At 36.4% G+C, this 17,945-nt stretch overlaps 1 protein-coding gene across 1 annotated transcript in view; it reads right to left on the reverse strand.

Annotated features, from left to right (window-relative positions):
• Positions 1-1,883: 1,883 nt before the first annotated feature.
• The window catches only part of GZF2 (GDNF inducible zinc finger protein 2), a 39,679-nt gene continuing 23,617 nt past the window's right edge, over positions 1,884-17,945 (reverse strand). The window contains exons 3-7 of the mRNA XM_020986994.1: positions 10,457-11,374; positions 9,037-9,131; positions 5,721-5,888; positions 4,654-4,811; positions 1,884-2,590 (exon numbers count right to left, since the gene is read on the reverse strand). Of these exons, the coding sequence (XP_020842653.1) occupies positions 2,348-2,590; positions 4,654-4,811; positions 5,721-5,888; positions 9,037-9,131; positions 10,457-11,374 (1,582 nt within the window). The 3' untranslated portion in view covers positions 1,884-2,347. The remainder of the gene's footprint in view (positions 2,591-4,653; positions 4,812-5,720; positions 5,889-9,036; positions 9,132-10,456; positions 11,375-17,945) is intronic.

Consider the following 17,945-nt stretch of genomic DNA (forward strand, 5'->3'; position numbering starts at 1 on the left):
TCCCACGGCCACACAGCTCCCACCAGCCGGGGCTCAAACCGCGAACCTGGGCTGGGGACAGCTCTCCCGTGCCCAGACCCAAGATCTTAGGAGCGTCTTTGCTGTAAACATCACTTCTCATTCCTGCAGCGCCAGTCACTAGGTGACAGCCCAGACCCAAATGAACAGTCTGGGCTTCCAAGATAATGTTAGCTCCGCTCACTGAGCCCAGAATCTCCATGCCACCAAACCTTGCCCTTGCAGAGACCCAAAATACCCATGCGGGCGCCCCGTCCCCAGAGCAGATTGTAGACTGAAAACCTTCCTGAATGTCCTACAAACATCACAAGTACCATGTCCTTTTTAATACCTATCCTAATCCACCATTTATTCAGTACCCACAGTGTAAGTATGGGGCATCTTGGGAAAGTGAGAATGCTGGCTGGCTTCTGGAAAACCCAGGTTAAAATCCAGCCTTAGATATTTAAAGGTTTCTCTCTGCAGTGAAGACTGTTCCCTAATCAGAGGGAGTCTCGGATTCATTCATTCAAAGGCAACTAGGAAACGTAAAATGGTTAAAGATAAGTCAAAATAACCGGAAGCTGGAGTGTAAATAGAAAATGCTGAAAGGCCTCTGGGGCATGGGAGTAGAACCCAAGAGTGAAGTAAGGGACAATTCAGCAAGTGTTTGTGCAAAGCACTGTGCTAGGTTCTTGGGATACAAAGTAAAAAATGGTACAGTGCCCTGACCTCTAGCAATGGATTGAGATCAGCAGGCACCATAATCCATACTGCTTCCATTTAATCCCATGCCTTGTTATTTCAGTGCCAATAGGATGTGTCACTGCATTTGGAGTTGTTATGATTCAGGTAAGACACTTCCTAGCTGTGTGACCCTGGGCAAATCACTTAACCCTGTTTGCCTCAGTTTCCTCATCTGTAAAATGAGCTAGAGAAGGAAATGGTAAACCCTAGTGGCTTTGCCAGGGAAATCCCAAATGAGGTCGTGAATTCACAGGACTGAAATGACTCAACAACAAACTCTGTCAATGGCTTTGCATCTTACCTAGATGTTTTATTGGTTTAAAACACTGATTCCCATGGCTAACGCTGTTCACAGCTTAGAGCAGTTGTTTAAAGTTAAGCAGTGACTTAGGCTTACCTGTATAAAAGGATGAAACTCATTTTGCTTAAAGTTTTTCCTCTGGACACAAGCAGTAACTCATTTGTCTGATCCTCTGGCTCTAGTGGTAGTGCAGTTAGCAGTAAATCTTCACGAAATGTTTATCACCTAGCTAAAAAATGAAGGCATTTGCTACTGTCATGTTGTCCTAAAGGCATACTATATGCAAAGAATGCTACTTTCTTGTAGCTTTAAAGAAAAACCTCTTATTCAGTAAAGAAGAGAAAGGTCATTCTAAAAGCTCTAGAACAGGTAGTCAATCAGAATACAGTGATTCCATAAAAATAAATGAATACCATTAGCAGTCTTCTTTTCAAATATGATAGATACAAATACTGAGAACATAATGTTTATAGATTACATATGTGTTTCAAAGTTCTGTGACTTTTGGCAAGGCTCTGAGCCATAATTTCCCTGTTAAAATTAGACGAACCTTAATGATATATGATCCAGGTTATGTTAAAGAAATGGTAAAATACAAACGTGACACTAAAACTGTATTTTCATTTGTGGTTCTTTGTGATTTCCTAAACTGCTGGAAAGTTTATATAAAACGATAAATTCATGAATAATTTTCTATTGTATAATATCGGTTTGTATTGTAAGAGCTATTCTGTCAATATACATCATAATTCAACCACACTGTTTACGTATTTTAAAGATTCAAGTAAGATGTTTACAAAATATAAAACAAACACATCAATATTAGTCAAGCAAAAGGTAAAATTTCACTTCCCATTTTTATTCATTTCTAAAAACTTCTAAAGCCTACCATTGCATGACTGATTTCATGTTTTTATTCTCAGAAAGCTTTTTAAAATCATTCTAGAAGTATATACAAATAAATTAGTCACTAAGTAACTGATACCATATCATTTTCCCCAGAATTAGCTTAATATAAATATAAACATAAATGTAATAGTTTATACAAGTGGTATGTAGAATTTAATATAAAAGATTATTAGTGGCATAATACATTTTATAATATGTGAATAAAAGTTCCAAGAACTAAAATCTATTAAAACAAACTTTTTTTTTACTGATGAGAGTCTTATATCACTTCTTAAAAACATCCAAATGACTTACTATAGCATCAAAATGAAACATCTACAGTTGAACCAGGATTTAAAAATTCCTGATCATGTTTCATTATGTGACTGTAGTTTATCAATACAGGTCTTATTGTTACATATATACCAAGGAATGATTATTGGTACTAGTAGTAATACTGGTGGCTATGACATTAGCAGTTTTCACAACTGCATTCTCTGGTTTATACAGTCTACCTTGGTCAACTGACCAGATTTCAGGTGTTGGCTCCTCACCCATACACGCATCTGATAAGGTCTCAATTTTTGACCAGTTGTGGTCTTTTTTAGTAGTAAGATCTATCAGGAAACTTCTCCAATGTGCATTTCGATCATGGATCTAATGGAAATGGGAGAAAAAAAAGAGCACTGGTTAAAAATGCTCTTGAGAAAAGCCAGTGTGTAGAAATCATAAGTATCCTAAATCATGATAATGGACATTTCTAATAAGCAGTTAGCAGTGACTTATTAATATCAAAATGTTGACTAAAATTCTGTCCATGACATGAAACAGAAGGCTGATTTCACTGTTTCCTACTGCTGACTTCCATGAGCTGATGCCCATTTTAGTTGTCTCAAATATTAAGTTCTGAAAATTGTTGAATATAGTCTGGGTAAAGCTTTATAATTTGGTTATTTTAGTTAGAATATTTTAAAAAATCATTTAAATTAGGTTTTATTACAATGTACTGGACTAAAAGTAAGGAGGCCTAGTCTTATCTCTGACATTAGCCCCTCGACTTTGGTAAATCATTTAACTCTTCTTGGCTACAATTTCATCATCTGTCAGATGATGGAATTGAACTATATTATCTCTGTCTTCCCTTCTTATACTTTAAAGAGTGTCACTATGGTTCTATCCTAATAAGCAAAGTTATGAAAATAATATTTGACATTGCCAAACCCTTCTACGAACAATGGCATTAGTTCATTTGGCAGTACTACTTATTCAAAAATGTTTGGTAAGTAGTATCCCTTGTGATACAGCTCATATCTTTTAAACAAAACACTTAGGACAGGGGTGGGGAACCTGCGGCCTCAAGGCCACAGGTAGCCCTCTAGATCCTCCAGTGCTGCCTTTTACTGAATCCAAACTTCACAGAACAAATCTCCTTAATAAAAGGATTTGTTCCGTAAAACTTGGACTCAGTCAAAAGGCCAAACCCAAAGAACCAGAAGGCCACATTCGGCCTGGAGGCCATAGGTTCCCCACCCCTGACTTAGAACAAACCTGTGCATATAATATTTAGCACCCATCTATAGAATTCTACATTCTATATAATCATTCTATTTAATCAACAATCCAGAATTAGCTTTGGACTAATAGAAATATTTATGCCTTTTATACTTAACATTGTCAGGGAAGAGCCACTGAAGTGCAAGTCAATGAAATACTAAAGTCTATATAGTAATAAAAAACATGAAACATCAAAAATAATTGACTGTAAAGCAGGAAAATAATTATTTGTGTAGAGGCAGCATGAAACAATGGATGGGTGATCAGCATGGAGTCAGGAAGGCCTGGGTTTAAATCACATATCTCTCATGCTCAATAGCTGTAACCATGGGCAAATCATTGAACCTCCTTCTAAACATCAAATTCTTCATCTATAAAACAGGGAGGATACCTGTAATATCTATCTCACGTGGTTATTGTCAAGTTCACTGAGATAATCTATATAAAATACTAGGTAAATATCAGCTACAATTATTAGTTTTTATTTCCAAAATATTTACACAAATATTCTCTATTTTCTCTTCAAAGTATCCCTGTGTGATATGCAGGGGACAGGATTTAATTTTCTTCAAATCCCTTCATTTTGCAAATAGTGAAACTCAGAGTGAGCAGTTATGCAACTAGCAACATCATATGACAGGCTTAGCACTTTATACTTGATTTATGCCATCTTCTACTTGAACCAGTACTACCAGAAAACAGAAAAAACTGATTTTTACATAGTTATTATCTAAAAACCCAGTAAGAAATATGATCAAAATTTACTGCTGTTCCAGAGTCTGAGACCAGTTATCCCTGTTAGTTATTCAGTGTGTGCTAATAAGGTATGATTGTCAAGTGGAACAGTAACTTTGTTCTACTCTATTGACAAAGGCTACCTCTCAGCCAGCCACCTCATAAACATATGCTGTTCATCATAAGGATGGCTGGCAAGGAAGTACAACTCTATTAGCCACAACTGGAGAAACAATCCAGAGCACACATTATTCCAGTACTATTGTTTTCATATTTAGAAAAGAACAAGGGCCAAAAATATTTGGGGTAAAAGAAAAATAAATTGGTGAATTTGGGTAAACAAAATTTTTTTTTAAACAAAATTCTTAATAGTTGTTCATATTAATCTCAAGCAAATGAATATAGATTCAAACTATGGAGAATCAACCTACCGACACATGCCTCCTCAACGTCGACATGTCTGTAAAGGTTCTCTCACATGCCCGACACTTATATGGTTTTTCTCCTGTGTGAATGCGCTGATGTCGTCTAAGAGCTCCTTGCTGAGTGAAAGTTTTCCCACACTGTTCACAGAAATATGGACGAGTCTCTGGAAACCAGTATCAAAATGAGTGGAGTTAATTCCATAACACAAAATTTTAAAAACAAGATTTTTAGAAGGTGAAAGAAACACTTAAGTACTGCCAACCCCCCCCCCCAAATCTGAAAACAAACTGGGTGCCCATCATTTGGCTAATGGCTAACCAAACTGATATATCAGTGTTACACAGTAACAAATGACAAATATGAGAAACTGAAACCTGAGAAAGCTCCTATAAACTGATGCAGAATGGGCCTTGTAATAGATAATGAAACATACCCCTGTTTTCATTAGAGAACTGGGAAATGCAGGTTGTAACTGTTTTTCCTGGTCATGAGAAGCCTCAGGAAAGGGGAAGGGTAGACAGAAATGATTACCACATAAAAACAAAAGGTATCAAAACAGCACAGTATAATGGTAGAAAGATCATGGGAGTTGAGAGTCAGAAAATTTAGGCTGTGAGTCCTGTTGTGAACTAGGGCAACTAGCTAGTATGAAAATTCAATATGGTAAAATTTTTAAAGTACTAACTTTGTAGAAAGTATCAGGCTAGGCAGTGGGAGTATTTTAAAGTTTAGAATAAAGACTCAGTCCCTACCCTAATGTAGATTATAATCTAGTAGTTCAAACAAAAGAATTTGGAAGTGCTTTACATTATACATAAATGTGTAAAATGTGTGCTATTATCAAGGAAGATAAGGTGTTCGAAGAGTTTGGTGCAGTTTGGAGTTACTATTTAAAAAAAGGTGTCAGTGCAGTTTTAAATTACTAAAAATTAAAACTACATGAAAATTCTTAGGACACCCTGTATAAGAAAAATGTTAATGCTATAGTGAATATCAAAATTTTCATCAATATCAATCTGTTGATTTCCAAAGGAAATGCCTTATTTGCTTTGTTCTTTAATTATATCTTTACCTGCATGAACATTACTATGTTGAGCTAATGAAGCTCTCAATCCAAATGTTTTTCCACACACATCACATTTATAAGGCTTAGCTCCCATATGACATCGTTTGTGGCATTTTAAGTATTCATTGGTAGCAAAATGTTTTCCACAGACATCACATTTAAATAGCCGTTCTCCTAAAAACATAAAATAAAGTCAAGGATTTGCAAATGTCTTGATGTCAATTTTGTCATTGCAGCTTTCATCATAGCTTGAGAGCTGGAAGTGTTAATATCTTTAGCCTTCACATATATTTCTCTTGCATTTAAATTGTAAGAAACACTGTCCCCTTCACTGTTAAATTTGCACATTGAAATTTTGTCCATGTTTCTCTATCTCATTCTCTATTCAGTCACGAGGATAACTAGTGACTTTTATTTATGCATTCCTAAATAATTTTTTTCAGACTGATATACTAAATATTGCTTCAAGAGGTTTTTCTTATTTAAAATTTTAAAAAAATACTGTGCTTTGAAGAGAGATGTCTTATCTGGTCACCTCCCCTCTTCTTAACTTCCTTGTTACTATCAAGGTAACCACCATTCTCCCAGTTACCCAAGCTTGAACTCTAGGTGTCATCCTCTATGTCTCTCATTCCCCATAGCCAATCTGTTACCAAGTCCTGTTACCATCTCTTGCATATGACCCCATCTCTCATCTGACCCTGCCACTCCCTGTTAGCACTTCATTCTTACCTGCTGCCTGAAACAGGTTGGTCCCCATCTTACCACCACAGTCCATCCTCTACTTAGCTGTCAAACTGATCTTCCTAAGGCATTGGTCTACCATGCCACCCACTGCAAAGTAAACTCCAGTGGTTCCTTATCACCTCCAGGATCAAATATAATAGCCTCTTTTTGCCACCAATTCCATCATAACCTACCCCTGCTCCTATTTTCCAGTGTTCTTAGATCTTTCTCATTCCAGTACAATGTGTTGTTATCCAGTGACACTGGCCTCCTTGCTGCTCCTCCCACAAGACACATCTCCCAACTCCAGGAATTATCACAGGTTGTCCCTCATTCCCAGAATTCTCTCCCTCCTCATCTTCACTTCCTGGTTTCCTTCAAGTCCCAGCAAAAATCCCACCTTCTACAAGAAGCTGCCCCCCCTTCTCTCCACCAGTCCCTCTTAATGGTAGTGCATTCCTTCTGTTGATTATCTCTAATTGATGCTGTATATATCTTGTTTGTACTAGTAGTTTGCATGTTGTCTCCAGTAACTGTTTCTCTTCTGGCCAGCAACCCTGAGGGTCTTCCCTTCCCAGTTTGATGTGTGTGTGTGTGTGTGTGTGTGTGTGTGTGTGTGTGTGTGTGTGTGTGTGTGTGTGTGTGTGTGTGTGTGTGTGTGATTAAAGGGGCTGTCTCTTGACTCACTTTTTAAAGAGGCCTATTCACTGAATGGGCATTGCCTCACTCAAAGTGAGAACCTGAAAAGACCTTAGCTTAAAAGGGCCAGTGTCTTCCACTGCATCTTGGGCCATCTCCAGATGTTCTGATCAATATCTGACCACTGAACATGGCTCTGGAGGAGAAAGTGATGCTGGTGATTTTGCACAGCCCACCCCTCACACAAATTCAAATGCAATTCATATCCTTATCTCCCTGATTTCATGGTCCTCCTCAAGAACAAAGGACAAACCACACAACCCCCATGAGCACAACAGGGACTGTCTTTTAGTTTTCTTTGTAACCTTAGTATTTAGCACAGTTCCTGGCATGTAACAGGTACTTAATAAGTGCTAGTTGACTGACTGTTCATTTTGCCATTTGCAGTCATTAATTTCTACCTATTTTCTTGGAAACCGAAATTGAATTTTGGTCACTTCTTGGTATAATCACAATTTTTCCCATTCACAATAAAAATTGTTGACTCGTTTTCATTATAAACCACTAATCATTTATTAGATAAAGTACTTTCTTAAGGCTATTATTTGTGATTATTAAGTATTTATCTCAGTAAATTTGTGTAAGCGAGATAAATGGCACATACTTTTTGGCCACTTCTTAAAGGAGTATTGAGACATATGTTAACAGCTTAAATGTCTTGAAATCAATATCTGAAACTAGAGAGGTAGATATATCGCAAGTGGATATACCAATTTTCAACTGTGTCCCCCTGAAAATTTACCACAGGAATTCACCAATGTGTTGGAAGCCTTTCTTATTTTCTATTTATAGTATAAGGATCTCAGTGGAGCACTCAGGCTATTCATGTGACATCCATCATCATTGTTACTAATGACTAATTTATCTTCTTTTTCTATCATACAGTTTCCTGATAAAACTCTACTTCTGTTTTTCTTTAGGGTTCATGTGTTATATTGTTGGACCCTGCTCACACCCAACATACTCCTCTCTATTGCCCTGTGTGATATTCATTATGAATTCATCAGACTGTTTCATGGCTTGCCCCTATACAACACTAGTAAAATATTGGTATTAAGAAGACAGGTCTTTGTTTCTGGAAGAATTTTTTAAGGTCATTATAGGAGTTTTGAAATTTTTGAAGGCAAGATAGGACTTGATTCATCCAGATACAGTCTGACTAAAATCTTGGTTTATATTATAAAATGATATTTCCTGCATCTAAAATTTTTTTTTGGCATAACTGAAATGTTTGTGCCTTTTACAGAGTGTTTTAAATTATTAAAAAAGGTTCATATTCTATTAATCTAGAATGTATTCTATTCAGTTTTCCAAATTTTTTACACTTCTCAACTTCATCTAAAAACTCTAAGGATAGACAGCCCAAGAAAATTACCATACTCCACCAATTTTGGTATAAACTTCCTAATTAATTAACCAAGAAGTATTTAATAAATACCTATTATGTACCAGGCTTAGTTGCTAAGCATACAACTACAACAGTGAGACGGTCCCTGCCTTCAAGGAGCTTACGTTATGCCACAGGTATACTATAATAATGTCTTTTACTTCTTTCTGTTCTCCAGAGTGCCTGGTACTATTTCTTGCACATAGTAGCACTCAATACTTTTTGATTCAGTTCTAGAAAGCAGAATCAAAAGATCCTGACAACCTAGCTTCCAGCCCAAAATCATATATAAATTTTGACCAAGTATTTTCAATTCCTAAGAAGACAGAATTTTTTATTGTAAATAACAGCTTGTTTTTGGTAAACTCTAGGATGTCAATCTATACTTATATATAGGAAAAATCATTTATAATCTAGTCACCTGAATTTATGGAGAGTTAATTTTGAATATCAAGTAAGGGTTTATTGTATACATGAAGAGATTATAAGCCTATGGTGTTAAATACAAACCTGTGTGAGTCCTCTTGTGGCCATTTAGTTTTCCTTTATCTGCAAAGCTAGCTCCACAGTCCTCACAAATATATGGTTTTTCTCCAGTATGAGACCTGTATCCAGTAAATAAAGAGAAAAGCATGCAGATTCAATAGGAGCATAAAAACAACCTATAGAGTATTTGATCTTGAACTTATTTTATTGAGCAAAATATATTATTTGTGGAAATAATTTATAAGGGAGTTACAAAAATAATCTATATCCACCCTTCTTTGCAAATATAAATGACTATTGTGTGGAATGTCACATGTCAAATTTTGTTGATAATATATTGATTAGTTTTGTTGACTTGATTTTTTTTCTTAATTCATTTTTATAAATGATGGATTCCTGGGTAGGAGAAGAAGGAATTTTCATATTTGGATATGATGCTGATGTAAAAGCAAAAAAAAAAATTAATAAAATGTAAAAGCAAATAAAAGAAAAACATGCCCGGGCCATCATATCCATATAACAATGTATGTATCAAATTTCAACTGTTGAACCCAACTCTTAAGGAAAGCAGTATGATATATTTGCCAGTACATTAAATGTTGAAATCCTGGTTCTGCTGATCATCATTTGTCTCACCTTAGACCAGGTACTTCATCCCTCTGGGCCACAGTTCCTCATGTGTACAATGAAAGGGATGAACTAGATGACATCTCAGATTCCTTACAGATCTAAATCCTATGACTAAGTCTACTTCCATCGTCCTCAGTAATTTGGGGTTTGGGAGTTTTCAGACTGAGAAAATCAAGGACAAATCAAATGAGGATATTTAGATATGGGCATGGGTTAAAGGTAATATAACCATAATCCTAACATGCCTACATTAGAAAATCAAATTATTTTTAAATTTTCTTCACAGAACCATACTTCCTTTTCTTTTTAAATGACTGGAAATTAAAAAAAAACTAGTGATAGATAATACTGAATGTCAAATTTTAATTGAGAACCAAGAAGCAAATTAAATCTGCTAGGCTACATTTAATTCAACCTTAACCCTGATTGTTTCCTATCTTTGCATTTCATGAAATGTTTCCTTGAAGTTTATAGGTAGTCAAACACATATTGGATGCAAAACATCCCTAAAGTTATCCATTTGAGCATAACTTTTCAGGATTATATTATAAAGAGGAATACTTAAGAAGAATATAATAGCAATTTAAAATTATATACTTTAGATGATTCAGTTCTAACTCTGGGGCTAAAAAGAGTTCATTTATTAAATTTCCCATCATAACAAAATAAAGAATTTTAAAGTTACATTTGGCAAACGATTAAAAGTGAATTACAAATATTAGAGTGATATTAAAAGTTAAACAGGCAATTATGAAAAAAATGGGGGCAGGAATAGATGATTAAAGAGAGTCTAGAGGAGCTAGCAAAAGCTAACCTTGTGTGTATTTTAAGTTGGGATGGTTGAGCAAATTTGGCATGACAGACACCACATTCATAAGGTTTCTCCCCTGTATGGGTTCTCATATGGAATACCAGTGCTGTTCTAGAACTCAAAATTTTTCCACATACAGAACAAAGTGGTCGTTTTACTCTTCCTTCATGCTTCCGCATGTAATGAGTTCTTACATCTCGCTTTCGTTTGAAAGTAGCATTACAGAGAGTGCAGGCAAACTGCCTCTCTTCTGTATGCACACAAGCTCGATGTTCTTTACAGCTGTTATAACTAGCAAAGAACTTGCTACAGATATCACACTGATAGACCTTCCCAGGAAGAGACTGATGCACATCTTTGCAGTGATCCACATACTTTTTCCGGGATACAAACTGTTGATCACACTTATCACAAGTTATAACATAAGTTGATTTCTTCATTACTGTCATGTTATTTACTTTCTTTATCTTAAACTCTTCATCAGATTCATTATCTTCTGCATCTTTTTCATTTGAAAAGTCATCATCTGTGCAAACAACTTCATTATCTTTGCTATCATTCATTTCTACTTCAGAAAAACCAGCATCATATTCTCCTTCCTCTTCTCCTTTAACACTTGATTTTTCATCCTCATCCTCTCCTCTACTCACTTCAGTTTCTTTATTATCATTTTTTCCATTTTCCTTTTCTTCTGCTTCATTACTAGAATCACCTGCATTAGATGAGTTGCCAGCATCTTCTTCGTAGCTGAGGATGTCTTTGCTACTGGTTCCCATTGGTAAACTATTATCTGAGGACTGTCCCCATGTTTCTTTAGTGAAATCTATTTCATACTCTGTTGTTTCTGATCTGCTAGTAGGTGGAACAACCATCCAGTATACTGGCATAGTTCTTCTCTCTTGTTTTGATTCATGTATTTTTCTGTAGGGAAAAAAATGCAACTTAGGTAAGAACTTATATTTAAATGTACATCCTGTGAAGTCAAAGAGACTGTAAAAGTTCAAAGCTTTTTGATTCTAATCTTGCATTGACACTTACAAGGCTAATAATTTCCCCCTAACTTAAAGAGAATATCTCATGCCTTAAGGCTTTTCCATTTCTCCATAATAATGGAGTAGTATGAAAACCAGTTCTCTTAAGAGAAATAATAGGGATCATTGGGCAAGTATGGCAATAATTCCTCTACAGAAATCTTTTATTGGATTCTGAGAGTAGTGTGATGTAGTGAAAAGTATGGGCTAGAAGTCTGGTAATATGGATTCTAAAATACTGACTCTGCCACTAACTAGTTGTGTGATTTTGGATAACTATGTAGCAGAAAGAATGCTGGATTTAGGATCAGACAAGCTGAGTTCAAATCCTAGTGATCTTGTACAGCTAGGTTACATCGTGGATAGAGCACTGGGCTTGTAATCAGACTCATCTTCATGGAGTTGTCAACTGATCCAATAATTCTGGAAAGCAATAAGAAATTATGCAACTTAAGTGGCTAAAATACCTATGCCCTTTGACCCAGTGATTTCACTGCTAAGCATACTCCAAGGAGGTCACTGACAAAAATAGGGCTGCATACCAAAGTATTTATAACAGCACTTTTTGTAATACACAGAACAAGAAACAAAGTAGATGCCCATCAATTGGGGAATGGCTAAATAAATTGTGATACAGTCATGTAATGGGAGATTATTGTATTGTAAGAAATAATTAACATGATGACCACAGAGATTTATGTAAAAATTTATATGAGGATGTGAAATGAAGGAAGCCGAGCCAGGAAAACAATATATGGTTGTCCCTCAACATTTGCAAGGGTTAGGGACTCAGAACTCTCATGAATGTAAAAATCACAAATAACTCTAGGCCTCACCCCAAACCATTACTTTTAATAATTCTGATCATATTTATTTAACACAAAAAGCAAATAAAACAACACAATGCACCCATTTAAAAAGTTGCAGTTTCTATTGTCTCAAGACAGATTAGTATCTCACATATTATGTGAAGTCGTGACAGCCTCCATTATAGCTGAAGCAAATGCTTCATAGATTTCCTTCTACAAAAAGCACAAGACACAACAATCACTGTGGAATAAAATGGTGACTGAGTCTAGCTGGTAGAGACAAAGAGGAGGCATTCCCAAAGAAAGTTTGTAGCCCATAATTCTTTAGTGCACTGAAACTTTTAATGAAATTTAACTGTTTATAATAAATTTATGTATGTATACTTATGGTAGTAAATGATAAAACAGATTAATATACATTATTTATGAATTTATGATTTCCTAAATTTTTTTAGTTTTCTTTACATATTCATGTTGTCTGTGATTTTCCCCAGTATGCCATAAATCTCCAAGAATGCCTATTTAATTATGGATAGCCATCCCACAAATAACCAAAACCACAAATGTGAAACCCTAATGTTGAGGGAAGACTGTACACAATGACTGAAACAATGGAAATAGAAAGAACCACCACAAAGCAATCAAAACATAATATTGTAAAAGTATAAAAAATGAGCTTGGCCCCAAAGAAGAGTTATAAAATGGTATCTTCCCCCTGTAAATCTTTGCAGAGATGGGGTATCCACAGGTGTGGTACATTTTCTATAATGTCAGATTTTTCAATGTATGAATAAGTTTTGCTAGATTTTTCTCCCCCTTGGGAGAGAGAAAGTCAGGAAGAGGGAGATACGGAGTGATATCTGTTCTTTTTTAGACATGTTAATATTAATATGCCTATAGAACAGCTCCAATTGGGACTGGAGCTCTAGAGACAAACTAGGGTGGAAATGTGGATATCATCAGCATAAAGATGGTAAATGAACCCATGAGATCTGATGAAGTCACCAAAAGAAACAGCATAAATGAAAAAGAACAGGACAGGACAGAGGTTTGAGAGCCACCCATGGTTAGGTGGCATGACATGGATGAAAATTCAGCAAAGGAAACTGAGGAGAAGTCGGACAGGTGGGAAGAGAACCAAGAGAGAGCAGTGCCACGAAAGCCTAGAAAATAATGAGTCTATAGAAGCAGAGGTGATTAACAGTGTCAGATTATAGAGAGGTCAAAAGGGATGGGCATTGAGAAAAGGTCTTTAGATTTAGTAATTAGAGCACTGGTAACTTTGGAGAGAACAGTTTTCATTGCATGAGGAGGCTAGAAACTGGAGAGGAGAGAAGTTAGAAAAGAGAGGAGAGGAAGTAGAATAGCAAGTTTAGAAGGCTTTCTTTAAAGAGTAAGAAGAAAAGAAGAAGAAGGAGGAGGAGGAGGAAGAGGATAATGGTTAGTGGAGATGGTCAGATCAAGAGAGGTTTTCTTCTTTTGTGTGCCTACATGTTGGTAGGCAATAGGAAAGGAACCATTAGGCAGGGAGAGACTGAAGATTTTCCCTACAGAAAAATACATGAATCAGAACAAGATAGAAAAACTATGCCAGTATACTGGATGTTCCACCTACTAGCAGTGATAGTGGGAACAGTCTGCTGGAGAAGCCAGGAAGAAATGACTTTGGCATGGAGAGGGGGCCACTTCTTCATCTGATACAGTAGTGAAAGAGAAAATAATGGGGTATGTCAGAATGACAAGAGATGAAGGAGGAAGGGCCTCAAATTTTTCAGTGAAGAATGAGGTGATTTCCTCAGCTGAGAGGGTGTAAGAGGAGAGTGTAGTGGGAAGCTTGAGGAGAGAGAATGTTTAGAACACCTACTGTAGAGAGCAAGAAATCAAATCATCAGGAGTGGGATGGAATGATTGCCTTACTTCAGTAAGGGCCAGTTGAAATTAGATTGAAAAAAAATTTTAATACACAGTCAGCACAGTTTTATGATTTTTTTTTCTATTTCATTCAGCAGCACATAAATAGAGCAAAGGAAGTGGATGGTGGGAAGTAGTGCAGGGCTGGAATTTGGCCGTGCTTGACTGGCAATTGGGCAAGCAGGCTAGAGAGTCCAGAGTATATAATAGTATGGAGTTGAACTGTTTCACCAAGGGGTGAGATAGGAAAGGGAGGAAAGTGTAGCCAATGCAGAAGTGATGGCATGAGAAAGAAGTGAAGGCTGGAGGGAATGGAGATCATAATGAGGACAAAGAATGGGCATGGGGGTTGTTAAGATATAGCAAAAGATGGAATGATATAAGATTATGATCAGATAAAGGAATTTCAGAGTTCATGAATGGGTAGGTGATGGTGAGATCAAGAGTATGATTATCTGAGGTAGTGTTTAGGAGAAAGTCATAGGAATTGAGTTGACTGTGGAAATGGAAAGTTAGAGTTTTTTTTTTTTTTGCTTAGGCAGTTGGGGTTAAGTGACTTGCCCAGTGTCGCACAGCTAGTAAGTGTCAAGTGTCTGAGGTCACATTTGAACTCAGGTCCTCCTGATTCCAAGGCCAGAGCTCTATCCACTATGTTACCTAGCTGCCCTGAAAGTTAGTGTTTTAAGAGAGCACCAGGTATGTATGCTTAAGTTCCTTGGTATGAAAGCAGGAGTTGGTGTGGAGAGAGAGAATGTGAACTAGGTTATAAATTCATTAAGGAAGGAATGAGAATAGGGGTAGGTTGGGAAGGGGGAAAGAGGAGACTGAATTAGTTATACATTTTGATGGTGAACTTCAGAAGAGAAAAGGTTGCTGACTGATGTTGGTAGAGAAAGAGAGAGTCTAGAAGCAGCAATGGGAAGCAATAGGTATTTCCTAGTCCAGCTGTGAGTTGGGAGATATGACAGAAAGTATAGCCAGTACTAGAAAGGGTGGAAGATGCAATGTCATTAGGAATGAGCCAGGTCTCAGTAAGTTCCAGAAGATGGAGGGAGTGAGAAAGGAAGAAGTTTAAGATGAAAGGAGGTTTGTTAATTAGGGACCAGGAATTCCAGAACACAGGGTGGGGTACTAATCTGGAGTGAGATACTGGTAAAGAAGTATTAAAGTTGATAGGAATTGAGGAAGCAGACAACTAGGGGTGAGGAAGAGATGAGAAGAGTAAAAAAAAAAAAAAAAAAGAAAGTGGGATTATGCTAATTATTGGGTAAAGTCAGTGGATAGGGAAAGGTCCAGTTTAGAAGGCAGGTAAACAAACAGTTCAATGTCATTCCTCAATTTCCCAACTCTTAAGTATTCATACATTGAACTACAGAGGAGAAATGAACTGACACAATAGCAGTTCTTCAAGCCATTCAATAAGAGACCTATATTTGGAAGACCCTTGTGGGGGAAAGGCTTTTTTATCAGAGCTACTAGAGGTACCTATTCAAATGTCTTCAGACTTATATTCCAGAAACTATTTTACCATTACAAATAATGCAATTAATCTGAAATTAATTTTTTTTTGTTTCACTTACTTTACCTTAATATTCCCTGTAGCTGTCAAATTAAGATTTTCCAAAAAAAAAAAAAGAGATGAAGAGTGTTACTCTCTCTACTAAAAAATCTTCCATAGGTCCCAACTGACTCTAGGATAAAATACAAACTTCTCAAGTCTGGCATTTAAAGCCTTCCACAATCTGATTGCCATTCTTTCTAAACTTATTTCCCATACTCTCCATTTCAAACTTTCTAGACAACACTTCCGTCTCCTAGCTCCATACTTCTGCACAAGTGCTTGCCCAAGTCGGGAATGCATTTCCCCCTCATCTTCAATTCTTAAAATTCCTAGCTTCCTTCAAAGCACAATTCTGGAGCCACCTCCTACCCTAAGACTTCACTTTTCTTCTTCCTATCCCTATTACTGCCTATTTCTCCCTCTACTACTTACATATTTTGTATTAATTCCTTATATACATATTGTATTTCCCTGGAAGAATGTAAGCTGTTTGAGGGCAGGGACTATTTAAATTTTTTCTTTATATTTAGAGGAAGCTGGGTGGTGTAGTGGATAGAGTGTTGAATCTGGAGTCAGGAAGACCTGCATTTGCCTCACTTTCCAGCTGTATGACCTTGGGCAAGTTACTTAAAACCTTTTTGTCTTAATTTCCTTGACTGTAAAATGGGATATGATAGCACCTACCTCCCAGGGTTGCTATACTGTATTAGTTGGAAATATGGAGGCAGAATGCTATTTTTTAAAACAAGTATCACTGCAGTTCTATAATACTCTTATTACAGCTAATTATTTTATTGATGTATATACCACAAATTCTACCAAACAAAAAATCCTGAATGATAGATGTGTTTATAAGTCCTGGCCCAATTAGTATTCATTGTGTTTAACAAAGGTATTTAGTTATCTATCAGTTTCAGCATTCATTTACTGTCACCATATTTTGAACACTGTGTCTCAGAGTGTATAAGACAAGATCATAAAGAGAAACAATGACCAGACAGTTCAATATGAGCCCTCTTAAAGGGTCCAGAAAAGGGAAAATGACAAGAGATAAAGAAAAATGAAATCATTTTAAGTCTCAAAGCTTTTATTCTCTGTAGTTTCCCTGGTCTATCTCATAATTCCTCCATCCTACACCCCTGACCCTCCTAACCATGACATACCTCCCTCCAGGAACAATGACACTTTTCCCATCCATCAACTTGGATCTTGAGCCCTTTAGTATGTTGAATGCTTTAGTAGACCGTATCAGGACAGGAACTAAGAAGGATGTATTGTGTACCCAAGAGAAAAAAAAATTCTTCCTCTCGACACAATTTTGAAGTATCAAAAGCTAAGGGTATAATCTATTGAATTCAAATACATTTACAAATATGGTGATAATTACCCCATATGAAGAAGATAATTACTCTAAAGAGAATAGGGATTTACTTCCTTTTCTCTCTTTTGGGGTTAGCAGCCTAAACCTCAATGAAAATTCCCAGACTCTCTGGTCAGATTTTCATTGAACCCACCTTCCCTCAATTCAACTTGGATGAGGGAAGGATTAAAACACTTTTCTGAGAAATTAAAGAAAAAGTTAAAGCAAAATCCACCAGTAGAATGGTTAGATTACAAAGATAGAGCATTGTGGAAACAACATGTTGTCTGACAGGATTCTGAGTTTCAGCACTGATATTTACAAGCCATGTGATCTTGGACAAGGCACTTAACCTTTCTGAGTCTGTTTCCTCACATATGAAATGGGAATACTACTACCTTCCTCACAGTATTATTGTGCTATGTAAAAAGTTTTGTGAACTATCACAGAATCTTAGAATTAGAAGGGACCTCAGCAATGATATGGTCTGACTGGTATCCAAGAGCTCCCTTATATGACAACCCCAACAAGTAATCGTCCAGCTGATAGTGACACTTCAAGGCTCTTTGCCATCCTGGCCACCCTTCTTTGGATAATCTCTAGCTCACTAATGTCTTAAAATTTAGTCCTCTGAACTTAACATAGTACTCCATACGTACTCTGACCAGGGCAGAATACAGCAAGATTATCATCTTATTATCATATTCTATCATATCATTAAATAATGCCATATATAAATAATAAATCCATTATATGATTCAAAGCTTACATTGTTATTAATTAAATAAGTAAAGTAAAATAAGTCACTTTAATAATAGTA

Source organism: Phascolarctos cinereus, unplaced genomic scaffold, assembly GCF_003287225.1.
Source record: "Phascolarctos cinereus isolate Bilbo 61053 unplaced genomic scaffold, phaCin_HiC Scaffold_2;HRSCAF=192, whole genome shotgun sequence".
Classification (NCBI taxonomy): Eukaryota; Metazoa; Chordata; class Mammalia; order Diprotodontia; family Phascolarctidae; genus Phascolarctos; species Phascolarctos cinereus.